Source organism: Tachyglossus aculeatus, chromosome 2, assembly GCF_015852505.1.
Source record: "Tachyglossus aculeatus isolate mTacAcu1 chromosome 2, mTacAcu1.pri, whole genome shotgun sequence".
NCBI lineage: Eukaryota > Metazoa > Chordata > Mammalia > Monotremata > Tachyglossidae > Tachyglossus > Tachyglossus aculeatus.
The window spans coordinates 174738438-174751518 of record NC_052067.1 but is presented as its reverse complement, the minus strand read 5'-3'; the positions used below and the strand labels follow the sequence as shown (position 1 = coordinate 174751518).

The 13081-nt window shown below is 46.6% G+C and overlaps 1 protein-coding gene across 1 annotated transcript in view; it reads right to left on the bottom strand.

Annotated features, from left to right (window-relative positions):
• Positions 1 to 13081, bottom strand: part of PDE3A (phosphodiesterase 3A) — a 240774-nt gene that overhangs the window by 57391 nt on the left and 170302 nt on the right. Inside the window, exon 6 of the mRNA XM_038759416.1 lies at positions 12024 to 12246. Coding sequence (XP_038615344.1) covers positions 12024 to 12246 — 223 coding nt within the window. The remainder of the gene's footprint in view (positions 1 to 12023; positions 12247 to 13081) is intronic.

Genomic DNA, 13081 nt, shown 5'->3' with positions numbered 1-13081 from the left:
CGCTTAACAAATACCATAAGAAGAAGGCAGCTGATGGAACGAGGTAAAGCCTGCTCTGAATGACACATGCTGTGTAATGCTTCTCTTGCAAGATGTTGCAAGCTCCTTGGGGGCACGAATCACTTCTCCAAACACGTGCTATTTCTTCCAAGGAGTTAATTAGGAAGTCTATTAATTCTACTGCACATTTCCAAGTGCCTCCAAACCCCTGAAGTGAGTTGTCTTACACACACTATCTCCTCTTCCTTTCCTTCAATTCTCTTCTTAAACTTCTACAATCTCACTTCCAACCCATTCACTCCACAGAAACAACCCATTCACTCTTTTTTTTTCCTCTTATGTTTTTTGTTAAGTGCTTACTCTGTGCCAGGCACTGTACTGAGCACTGGGGTAGATACAAGATAATCAGGTTGGACACAGTCCCTGCCACACATGGGGCTTCTAGTCTTAATCCCCATTTTACAGATGAGGAAACTGAGGACCAGAGAAGTGAAGTCACTTGTCTAAGGTCACACAGCAGACAAGTGGTGGAGCCAGGATTAGAACCAGTTCCTTCTGACTCCCAAGCCTGTGCTCTATTCCTTAGTTCATGTTACTTCTCACTCCACAGAAATAACAATAATAATAATGATGGTATTTGTTAAGCGCTTACTATGTGCAAAGCATAAGGTCAGTGAGGACATCCTCCTTGCCAAATCCAAGAGCTTCTACTCCATCCAAATCCTCCTCAACCTCTCAGCTGCCTTTGACACCATAGATGTTCTAACTCCCCTGGAACATTATCCAACCTTGACTTCACTGACCATTTCCCCTCCTTGTTCTCCGCCTGGCTCTCTGGCTGCTCATTGTCCGTCTCTTTCATGACATTCTACTCTGCCTCCCTCTCCTTAATGGGAGAGGTCCCTCAAGCTTCAGGTCTGGGTCTCCTTCTATTTTCCACCTACAGCTACTCCCTTGGAGAACTCATTTGCTCCCATGGCTTCAACTCCCACCTCTGTGTGGATGACACCCAAATCTACATCTCCAGCCCTGATCTCACTCCCTCCGTGTCTCAAATTTCCTCCTCCCTTTAGGACATCCCTACTTGGAGATGTCCCAAACTTAACATGTTTAAAACAGAATTCCTCATCTTTCTACCCCCTGACTGTCCCATCACTGTAGACAGCACCACCATCCTTCCTGTCTCACAAGACCACAACCTAGGCATTATCCTTTCATTCATTCAATCGTATTTATTGAGCGCTTACTGTGTGCAGAGCACTGTACTAAGTGCTTGGGAAGTACAAGTTGGCAACATATAGAGACGGTCCCTACCGAACAACGGGCTCACAATTAACTCATCTCTCTCATCCAACATACACATTCAGTCCGTCATGAAATCCTGTCAGCTCTACCTGCACACCCCTGAAATCTGCCCTTTCTTCTCCATGCGTAATAATAATAATAATGATGATAATGGCAGTTGTTCAGCACTTACAATGTGCAAAACACTGTTCTAAGCACTGGGGAGGATACAAGGTGATCAGGTTGTCCCACGTGGGCCTCACAGTCTTAATCCCCATTTTTACAGATGAGGTAACTGAGGCTCAGAGAAGTTAAGTGACTTGCCCAAAGTCACACTGTTGACAATTGGCGGAGACGGGATTTGAACTCATGACCTCTGAATCCAAAGCCCGTGCTCTTTCCACTGAGCCACGCTGCATATTGGAACCACACTGATCCAAGCACTTAACTTATCCGCCTGGATCACTGCATCAGCCTCCTTGCTGACCTCCCTGCCTCCTTTCTCTTCCCACTCCAATCCATAATAATATTATATAATAATATATAATAATAATAATATTTAAAATGGCATTTATTAAGCACTTACTATGTGCAAAGAACTGTTCTAAGTGCTGGGGAGGATATCAGGTTGTTTCACGGGGAGTCTCACAAGTCTAACCCCCATTTTACAGTTGAGGGAACTGAGGCCCAGAGAAATTGACTTGCCCAAAGTCACACAGCTGACGATTGACAGAGCCGGGATACTCCGCTGCCTGGATCTAGACTGTGAGCCCACTGTTGGGTAGGGACCATCTCTATATGTTGCCAACTTGTACTTCCCAAGCGCTTAGTACAGTGTACTTAGTACAGTACAATAAATACGATTGAATGAATGAATGGATTGTTTCTCTAAAAAAAAGTCCAGTCCACATCTCCCGCTCCTCAAGACCCTCCAGTGGTTGCCCATCCACCTCTGCATCAAACAAAAACTCCTCACCATTGGGTTCCAAACACTCGATTCCCTTGCCCCCTCCAACCTCACCTCACTATTCTAATACTACCCGCCACCCCCATCCTGCACACTTTGCTCCTCTGGTGCCAACCTATTCACCGTACCTCTTTCTCATCTATCTCACTGCCAACTCCTCACCTGGAACCTTCTTCTGGTCTCGAACTACCTCCCCCATCATCAAATCAATCAATGATATTTAATAGTAATAATGATGGCATTTATTAAGCACTTACTATGTGCAAAGCACTGTTCTAAGTGCTGGGGAGGATACAAGGTGATCAGATTGTCCCACATAGGGCTCACAGTCTTTATCCCCATTTTACAGATGAGGTAACTGAGGCACAGAGAAGTTAAGTGAATTGCCCAAAGTCACACAGCTGACAATTGGCAGAGTTGGGAATTTGAACCCATGACCTCTGACTCCCAAGCCCATGCTCTTTCCATTGAGCCATGCTGCTTCTTTTCTGCCTCTCTCTCTAGACTGTAAGCTCCTTGAGGGCAGGGATCACATCTACCAATTCAATTGGAGTTTACCCTCCCAAGCGTTTAGTATAGTGTACTTCACACATTAAGCGCTCAAAAGATAGCATTGATCAGTATGTTGGGTCATGGTAAATGCTCTATAAATGGTCTTGATTGACCTAGGATATCTATCAATCAATCAATCAGTGGTATTGCTAGACTATACCATAAAGTCATTATGGGCAGGGAATGTGTCCGCTAATTCTGTTGTACTCTCCCAAGAGCTTAATACAGTGTTCTGCACATAATAGTTGCTCAATAAATACCAATGATTTATTGAATATTTATGGTATTTGTTAGGGGCTTACTACGTGCCAGGCACTTTACTGAACAAACAAGGTCATCACGTTGGACACAGTCCCTGTCCCATTTAGAGCTCACAGTCTTAATCCCCATTTTCAGATGAGGAAACTGAGGCACAGAGAAGTGACTTGCCTGAAGTCACACAGTAGGTACTAATAATGGTATTTGTTAAACACTTACTATGTGCCCAGCACTGTTCTAAGTGCTGGGTAGATACAAGGTAATCAGGTTGTCCCATGTGGGGCTCCCAGTCTTAATCCCCATTTTACAGATGAGGTAACTGAGGCCCAGAGAAGTTAAGTGGCTTGCCCAAGGTCACACAGCAGACAAGTGGAGGAGCCGGGATTAAAACCCGGTCCTCTGATTCCCAGGCCTGGGCTCTTTCCATTGGGCCATGCTGCTTCTCACTGAGTGCTCACTATGTGCAGAGCACTGTAATAAGAACTTGGGAGCATACAATACAACAGCGTTGATAGATACGTTCTCGGCCCACAATGAGCATACAGTCTAGAGAGGGGGACAGGAATTAATACAAATAATCTATAATATATAATTGATAGATATGTACATAAGTGCTTTGGGGGTGAGGGTGGGCGAATATCAAATGCCGAAATGTCACAGATCCCAAGTGCACAGAAGATGCAGAAGAGAGAGGAAGCTGGGAAAAGAGGGCTTAAAGAGTTATTTCCCTCTAGAAGGTCAGCTAATTGTGGGAAGGGAATGTATCTACCAACATTGTTATCCTTCACTCTCCCAAACGCTTAGTGCAGCGCTCTGTACACTGTAAGCACTCAATAAATATGCTTCATCAATTGATTTACGGCCTTAAGAGGCTGACAGACTGTGATGCCGAGCAAATTTCTGCTCGTTATACGGGTAAACCACAATGACTAGCGCATTGTTTCTCAAGCTGTCTGGTGGCGCTTGTGATGCTACCCCTAAAGGGAATAATAAAACCTGGATTCAATTAGAGATTTGTAAAGCCCAAACAAATAGAATATACACGACTGATTTAATAAACATTTCTGAACAAATAAGTGGTGGGACGGACTGATTTTTCTCAGTATTCTCTTTGAGGTAGACGCAGAACTCAGGGGCGGATGAGAAAGCAAGCTGCTGCAACTAACTCTGTCACCTTTTTGAAGTTTCTTCTCTCTGAAGTTTTCTGGATGTCGTCTCCCTGGATCCCTCCGGCGCCTTATGTGGGAGGATCCCTTCAGGGAGGTCTAGGGATTTGACAAAAGGGAAGCAGCATGGCCTAGTGGAGAGAGCCCAGGCCTGGCCATCAGAAGGACCAGGGTTCTAATCCCGGCTCTGCCACTCACCTGCTGTGTAACCTTGGATAAATCCCTTCATTTCTCTGAGCTTTAGTTCCTTCATCTTTACAACAGGGATTAAAACCGGGAGCCCCGTGTGGGACAGGGACTGTGTCCAACTGGATAAGCTTGTATCCACCCTAGTGCTTTCTCCGGTGCTTGGTACATAATAAGAGTTAACAAATGGAGTCAAAGGTCATGGGCTCAAATCCCAGCTCCGCCAATTGTCAGCTCTGTGACTTTGGTCAAGTCACTTAACTTTTCTGTGCCTCAGTTACCTCATCTGTAAAATGGGGATTAAGACTGTGAGCCCCTCGTGGGACAACCTGATCACCTTGTAACCTCCCCAGCACATAGAACAGTGCTTTGCACATCGTAAGTGCTTAATAAATGCCATCAAAAAAAACCCATAAAAAATAAAATGAAAAACCCAAAAAATGCACTCCAGTGTTTTTTGTCCGTCCATTGGATCATAAGATCCCCATGGGCAAGGACTGTGTCTTCAAGATCTAGTCTTCTCTCCCAAGTGCTTACTAGAGTAATCTGCATGCAGGCCCTGCTGGGTAAGTATCTCTGATCAGAACATGACTGGATTCAATAAATCAACGGTATTTATTGAGCTTCCCTCTCAGGGTCACACCTGGAGGCTTTCCAGTCCTCTACCAGTCTCGACTACTGGAGGGAGAGTCAAACAGAGGCCTACCCATTCCATTCCTAGCTTGGTCAGTGGCTAGTGAGTGTCAGGCCATCTGCTACAAGTCAAAATATCCCCGTGCTGGGCAGCAGCGGCACAGGAGAGAGTCAAGGGTGGAGACTCGAGTTTACTGCATGGAAGGCGGCAATGGTAACCACTTCCAGATTTTTTCCAAGAAGACTCTGTGGATCCGCCACCAGAATAATTGCAGACGGAGAGCGGGGCGTTCTGTCCGTGGTATCGCTATGGGTCAGAAACGACTTGATGTTTTACTGAGCGCTTTCAGTGGGAAGTTCCTCACATTACAAGCAAATGTTCCGCCCGAAGTCCCTGCTAGGTTAGAGCAGCCTTAAAGTAGCTCCGAATACCATTGAGCAACTGTTCATGTATTCATTAAATGGTATTTATTGAGTGCTTTCTGTGTGCAGAGCACTGTACCAAGGGCTTGGGAGAGTGAGAAGCAGAAAGGTGGTTAGAGAACGGGCCTGGCAGCCAAAAGGACATGGGTTCTAATCTGGGTCTGCTACTTGTCTATTGTGTGACTGTGGGCAAGTCACTTCATTTCCCTGGGCCTCAAGTTACCTCATCTGTAAAATGGGGATTAAGACGGTGAGACTGATGTGGGACAGAGACTGTGCCCAACCCAATTTGCTTGCAGTGCCCCAGTGCTTAGTACAGTGCCTGGTCCACAGTAAGTGCTTAACAAATAACCATGAAAAAAAAGGATGGCAGCATTTCACCATGGCGCCTGTGGAGCTTCCAAGGCCACAAAACCTCTCCACCTGCCTCCAGCTCGCAACCTTTATGTTTGAGGCCTAGCACTGGAAATGGACATTGAGGCTGAGATCCCAATTTAAGGATTAGATAATTTCTTTCAGGTTTCCCAGAAGCTCCTTTTTTAAAAAACATAGTACATGTTAAGCGCTTGCTATGTGCCAGGCACTGTACTAAGTGCTAGAATAGATACAAGCTAATCAGGTGAGACACGGTCCATGTTCCTCTTGGGGTTTATAATCTCAATCCTCATTTTGTAGATGAGGCCAATGAGGCCCAAAGAAGTAAAGTGACTTGCCCAAGGAACACAGACAAGTGGAGAAGCAGTGTGGCTCAGTGGAAAGAGCACGGGCTTGGGAGTCAGAGGTCAAGGGTTCAAATTCCTGCTCCGCCAGTTGTCTTCTTGGTGACTTTGGGCAAGTCACTTAACTTCTCTGGTCCTCAGTTACCTCACCTGTAAAATGGGGATTAAGACTGTGAGCCCCACGTGGGGCAACCTGATCACCTTGTATCCTCCCCAGCGCTTAGAACAGTGCTTTGCACATAGTAAATACTTAACAAATACCAAAATTATTATTATTATTATTATTACAAGTGGCAGAGCTAGGATTAGAAGCTAGGTGCTTCTGACTCCCAAGCCTGTGGTATTTGTTAAGCACTTACTGTGTTCTCAAGCACTGTTCTAAGAACTGGGCTAGAAGATAATTAGGTTGGCCCCTTCTCCCCCTTATTTGTAAATACTTTGACTGTCAAGTTTATTAATCCCACTGGACTTCCCCAAGTGTTTAGTACGGTCTTCTGCATGAGGCAGGCACCAATCATTGCAGACAGACTGAACCATCAGATGGAAATTGATGGAACTTGGAAACATTGTGGTCTAGTGGCTCAAGCAAGGCCCGGGGAGCCAGATGACCTGGGTTCTAATCCTGACTCTGCGCCTTGTCTGCTTGTGTGACCATGGAAAAGTCACTTCACTTCTCTGTGCCTCAGTTACCTCACCTATAAAATGGGGACTACATCCTACTCCCTCCTACTTGGTGAGCCCCATGTGGAACAGGGACTGTGTTCCACCCGATTACCTTTAATGATCCCAGTGCTTAGTACAGTGCCTGGCCCATAGTAAGCCCTTAACAAGCACCATAATTATTATAATCAATCAATCAATCAATCAATCGTATGTATTGAGCACTTACTGTGTGCAGAGCACTGTACTAAGCGCTTGGGAAGTACAAGTTGGCAATTGTAAGAGTTATTACAGTCAATATTAGAGAAGCACTGTGGCTCAGTGGAAAGAGCACGGGCTTTGGAGGCCAAGGTCACGGGTTTAAATCCCGGCTCTACCAATTGCCAGCTGTGTGACTTTGGGCAAATCACTTCACTTCTCTGGGCCTCAGTTCCCTCATGTGTAAAATGGGGATGAAGACTGTGAGCCACCCGTGGGACAACTTGATCACCTTGTAAATTCCCCAGCCCTTAGAACAATGCTTTGCACACAGTAAGCGCTCAATAAATGCTATCATTATTATTATAATTATTATTATTAATTGCAGAAGAACCAGTTAGCTGAGAGGGGCAGGACCCTCAGTGGTGTCTACAGTACAGGTACCATGTTCTCCCCAAGGGGACTGAGCCTACCTGGTGATTCTGGGCAGTGGGGATCCTCAGAAAGAGTCTCTTGGCACCCCTTTCCCTCCCGCCCCCCATTAACAGTCTCCCCCTCTAGACCATGAGCTAGTAAGTAGTACGTTGTGGGTAGGGAATGTCACTGCTTATTGTTGTACTTTCCCAAGTGCTTAGTACAGTGCTCTGTACATAGTAAGTACTTAAGAAATATGATTGAATGAGTGAATAAATGAACACACCAATGGACCTTTCCTCATCTGCCCAGTGGGACCAAGCCTAAAGAAAAGCATCCTGACTCAGTGGAAAGAGCCCGGGTCTTGGAGTCGGAGGACCTGGGTTCTAATCCTGGCTCTCTCAAAGGCTTGCTGTGTGCCACTTAACTTCTCTGTGCCTCAGTTTGCCTGTTGTCCCTCCTACTTAGATTGTGAACTGCAGGAGGGACAGGGACTTTGTCCAAACTGACTCGTATTATAATTATAACAATAATAATAATGACAATAAGAAAAATAATTGTGGTATTTAAGTGCTTACTTTGTGCCAAGCACTGTACTAATACTGGGGTGGATACAAGCAAATCGGGTTGAACACAGTCCCTGTCATACATGGGGCTCACAGTTTCAATCCCCATTTTACAGATGAGGCAACTGAAGCCCAGAGAAGTAAAGTGACTTGCCCTTTAACACAGCAGACATATGGTGGAGCTGGGATTAGAACCCATGACCTTCTGACTCCCAGGACTGGGCTCTAGCCACTATCCCATGCTTAGAACAGTGATTGACACTTTGTAAAATTTAACAAACTCTGTTCAAAAAAAATCGAGGAGGGAACGTGGGAGTGAGATTCAGTTCCAAAACAGACACTTTAGAAATGAAACAAAACAACTCCCTGAGCCAAATCCCAAACCATCTGGATGATGACTCTAATTTCCTCTTGCCAAAGCCCTACAAAAACAGACTGGGAAGTCGGGAACCGTCCGTCTGGGACGCATTTCTCCTCACGGGCATTTTGAAGTGGTCTGGACCTTCAGGATCAGAGGTCTGAGATCGAGACCATGAGAGTGCTAGTACAGTGCTAAGCGTTTAGTACAGTGCTCCGCACACACTAAGCACTCAATATACAATTGAATGAATGAATTAGAGCGGCTGGGCCAGGACTGGGAACCGTTAATGTCTTCTACAGAGAAGCAGCGTGGCTCAATGGAAAGTGCACGGGCTTTGGAGACAGAGGTCATGGGTTCAAATCCCTACTCCGCCAACTGTCAGCTTAGTGACTTTGGGCAAGTCACTTAACTTCTCTGTGTCTCAGTTAACTCATCTGGAAAATGAGGATTAAGTCTGTGAGTCCCATATGGGACAACTTGACTACCTTGTATCTACCCCAGCACTTAGAACAATGCTTTGCACATAGTAAGCGTTTAATTAATGCCATCATTATTATTAAGCACTTAGTACAGTGCTCTGCACACAGTAAGTGCTCAATAAATATGATTGAATGAATGAATGGGATTCTCCCACCCCGGTCGGAGCTCAAGGCTTTCGCCTCTTTCGACATTCTGAGGAGTGCTTCACAGAAACACACTTAAGTTGGTGCTCTTTACACGATGTGATCCATCAGGTGCTCAGTAATTAGTGCCAGATTTGACTGTGCTCAACCTCATTGCTTAGGAGCGGGCTCTGTCACTTGCCTGCTGTGTGACCTTGGGTAAGTCACTTCACTTGTCTTTACCTTAGTTATCTCATCTGCAAAACTGGGATAGGGACTGTTCCAATTTAATTTGTTTGTATCCACCCCAGAGCTTAGCACAGTGTCTGGCACACAGTAAGTGCTTAACAAATACTACAATTTATTCATTCATTCATTCATTTCAGCCACATTGCTCTGAACACGGTGAGCACTTAACAAATTCACTCATTCATATTTACTGAGCACTTACTGTGTGCAGAGCACTGTACTAACCACTTGGGAGAGTACACAATAACAATGGACACATTCCCTGCCCACAATGAGCTTACAGTCTAGGGGGGAGACAGACATTAATATAAATGAAGAAATGACAGATAGTGACATAAGTGCTGTGGGGCTGGGAAGGGGAAGGAATAAAGGGAGCAAGTCAGGGAGACACACAAGAGAATGGGAGAAGAGGAAACGGGGGCACTTAGTCGAGAAACAGCATGGCTAAGTGGAAAGAGCCCGGGCTTTGGAGTCAGAGGTCATGGGTTCTAATCCCAGCTCCGCCACTTGTCAGCTGTGTGACTTTGGGCAAGTCACTTAACTTCTCTGAGCCTCAGTTCCCTCATCTGTAAAATGGGGATCAAGACTGTGAGCCCCACGTGGGACAACCTGATCACCTTGTATTTCCCCCCCAGTGCTTAGAACAGTGCTTTGCACATAGTAAGTGCTTAACAAATGCCATCATTATTATTATTATTATTAGTCAGGGAAGGCCTTGTGGAGGAGGTGTGGCTTCAACATAGACTGATTAGAATATTGTTGGGAGGAAGAGAAGACATGTTTCCCACCCTGTGGTCCGGTTGGTTGGGGCAGGGCAGACACCACGTTGGAGGAAGGCAGGCTGCCCCAGGCGGGCCCCCAGCTAGGCCACAGCCTCTGTTTTCTCCATCTGGGACGGATCCCCCTCCCAGAAGACCCAGGAGAAGCTTTTGGAACTTACTCCAAATGTTCTACTCAGATGGGGAAAGGGCATATCAATTTCAAGTACAAAAAAGATGACAGAAGCAAAAAGCACAACTGGAATCCCAAATGGGCTTTTCTGGAGGAGGGAGTGGGAGAAGCCTACACCTCCATGTGGATGACTCCCTAATCTCCATCTCTGGTCCTGAGCTCTCGCCCTCTCGGCAGTCTCACATCTCCTCCTGCCTTCAAGACCTCTCTACTTGGATGTCCTCCCATCACCACAAACTTAACACATCCAAAACAGAGCTTCTTATCTTCTCACCTAAACCTGGTCCTCCTCCTGACTTTCCCATCACTGTAGATGGCACCACCATCCTTCCCGTCTCACGAGCCTATAACATTGGTGTTATCTTTGACTCTTCTCTCTCCTTCAACCCACATATTCAATCCATCCCTAAATCCTGTCAATTTGCCCTTCACAACATCGCTAAAATCCTCCCTTTCCGACGAAACTGCTACCGTATTAATCCAAGCACTTATCCTATTTTGACTTGATTACTGTATCAGTCTCCTTGCTCACCTCCCTGCTTCCTGTCTCTCCCCACTCCAGTCCGCACTTCACTCTGCTGCCCCAATCATTTTCTACAGAAACATTCTGGCCACGTTTTCCCTCTTCTTAAGACCCTCCAGTACCGCCCACCAGTCCTCATCCAAAACTCCTCACCATCAGTTTTAAAGCACTCAATCCCCTTGCCCCCTCCCTCCGCCCACCTCACCTCACTACTCTCCTACTCCAACCCAGCCCACACACTTTGCTCCTCTAAATGCCAATCGATTCACTGTTCCTCAGTCTCATCTATCTTGCCACCAACCTCATGCCCATGTCCTGCCTCTGGCCCGAAATGCCCTCCCTCCTCTTAGCCAACAGACAATTTCTCTCCCCACTTTCAAAACCTTATTGAAGGCTCAACTCCTTGAAGAGGCCTTCCTTGACTAAACCCACTTTTCCTCTTCTTCCACTCCCTCCTGCATCTCCCTGACTTGCTCCCTTTATTCATCCCCCCTCCCAGCCCTATAGAATTTTTGCCCACATCTGTAATTCATTTATTTCTATTAATCTCTGTCTCTCCCTCTAGGCTGTTAGCTCCTTGTGGGCAGAGAAAATGTCTGTTAATTGTTTATGGTTGGGTCTACTAGAGAAACAGCATGGCATAGTGGATAGAGCCCAGGCCTGAGAGTCAGAAAGTCATGGGTTCTAATCCTGGCTCTACCACTTGTCCGCTGTGTGACCTTGGGCAAGTCACTTAACTTCTGTGGGCCTCATCTGTAAAATGGTGAGTGAGACTGTGACCCCCACGTGGGACAAGGACTGTGTCCAACATGATTTGCTTGTATCCACCCCATCTTTTTGTATAGTGCCTGGCACATAGTAAGCACTTAATACCATTATTATTATTATTATAATACTGTACTTAGTATAGTGCTCAGCACACAATAAGCGCTCAATAAATACAATTGAAAGACTGACTCCTGGTGGGCAGGGAACGAGTCTGCCAACTCTGTTGTAATGGCCTCTCCCAAGTGCTCAGTGCTCCACACACAGTAAGCGCTCAATAAATATGATTGACTGATGAGGCATTTTGCCACCGCTCATGAGGTATGACCCTCGGGCCGGTCCCAAAGACTTCTGCGGGCAGTGCTGGCCAGTGGGCACACCATAAGCACTTGATGCAACACTCCCTGCCCATTCGGACCCTGCCCGGAGGGTCCTCGGAGCAACACGGGTGGCCGGTGGGCGGACAGGGATGCCTCACGGGGCAAAGGGAACCCACCCCCGGCTGAGTGGAAGGCACCTGGGCACAGATGGGGCGGGGGGGCTTACCTGCTGCAGATGGCAGGGGGTGTGGGCGGGCCCTGGGATGAAAGGTCAGGGGCGCTCTGGGTGTAGGCCAAGGCCTTGTGAGAGTTGAGGACTTGCTGGCCGGCTGCGTCGGCTGAGTCCGGAAACTGGCCACCCGAGCTCTTGCTGACAGGGCTGCTGGAGGGGGTGCCCTGGACCGGCGAGGGGCACGGGGATGACAGCGGGGAAATTTTCGCTAGGAGACCTGCGGAGAAACACAGACGTCAGTCGGTCCATCAGGTGAGAAGCGGCGTGGCCTAGTCGCTACAGCCCAGGCTTGGGAAGCAGAAGAATCTCTATGGACTGTTCTCTTCAATCCTCTAGACTATAAGCTTATTGTGGGCAGGAAATTTTTCCGTTTATTGTTAGATTGTCCTCTCCCCAGCACTCTGTACAGGTGCTCTGCACACAGTAAGCCCTCAGTAACCCTGAATGAGTGACTGACTGACCTACGTTCTAATCCTGGCTCCACAGCTTGTCTGCTGGGTGTCCTTGGGCAAGTCACTTCATTTCTCTGTGCCTCAGTTCCCTCATTTGTAAAATGGGGATTAAGACTGGGAGCCCCGTGTGGGACAGGGACTGTGTCCAACCTGATTACCTTGTATTATCTACCCCAGGACTTAGTACGGTGCCTGGCACATAATAAGCACACAACAAATGCCATTAAAAAAAACCAATCTGTGATATTTATTGAGCTGAGCACTGTACTAAACGCTTAGTAGAGGACAATATAACAATAAACATAAAAATTTCCTGCCCACAAGCTTACATCAACACAAGGTAAGGACACTGTCTTCAAATGTTGGGAAGACCCTCCAGGTTCAGTAGGACACTGCAAACAGAATTTCGATTTAAATCACTCTGAATTCACTCTGCTCTGCTAAAACTCTCCCCTCTCTCTGCTAAACCATGCTACGTCTCCGCCCTCATTAATAATAATAAATCACTGTGGTATTCGTTAAGTACTTACTTTGAGCCAGGCACTGTACTAAGCGTTGGGGTAGATACAAGGAAATCGGGTAGGACACAGTCCCTGTCCC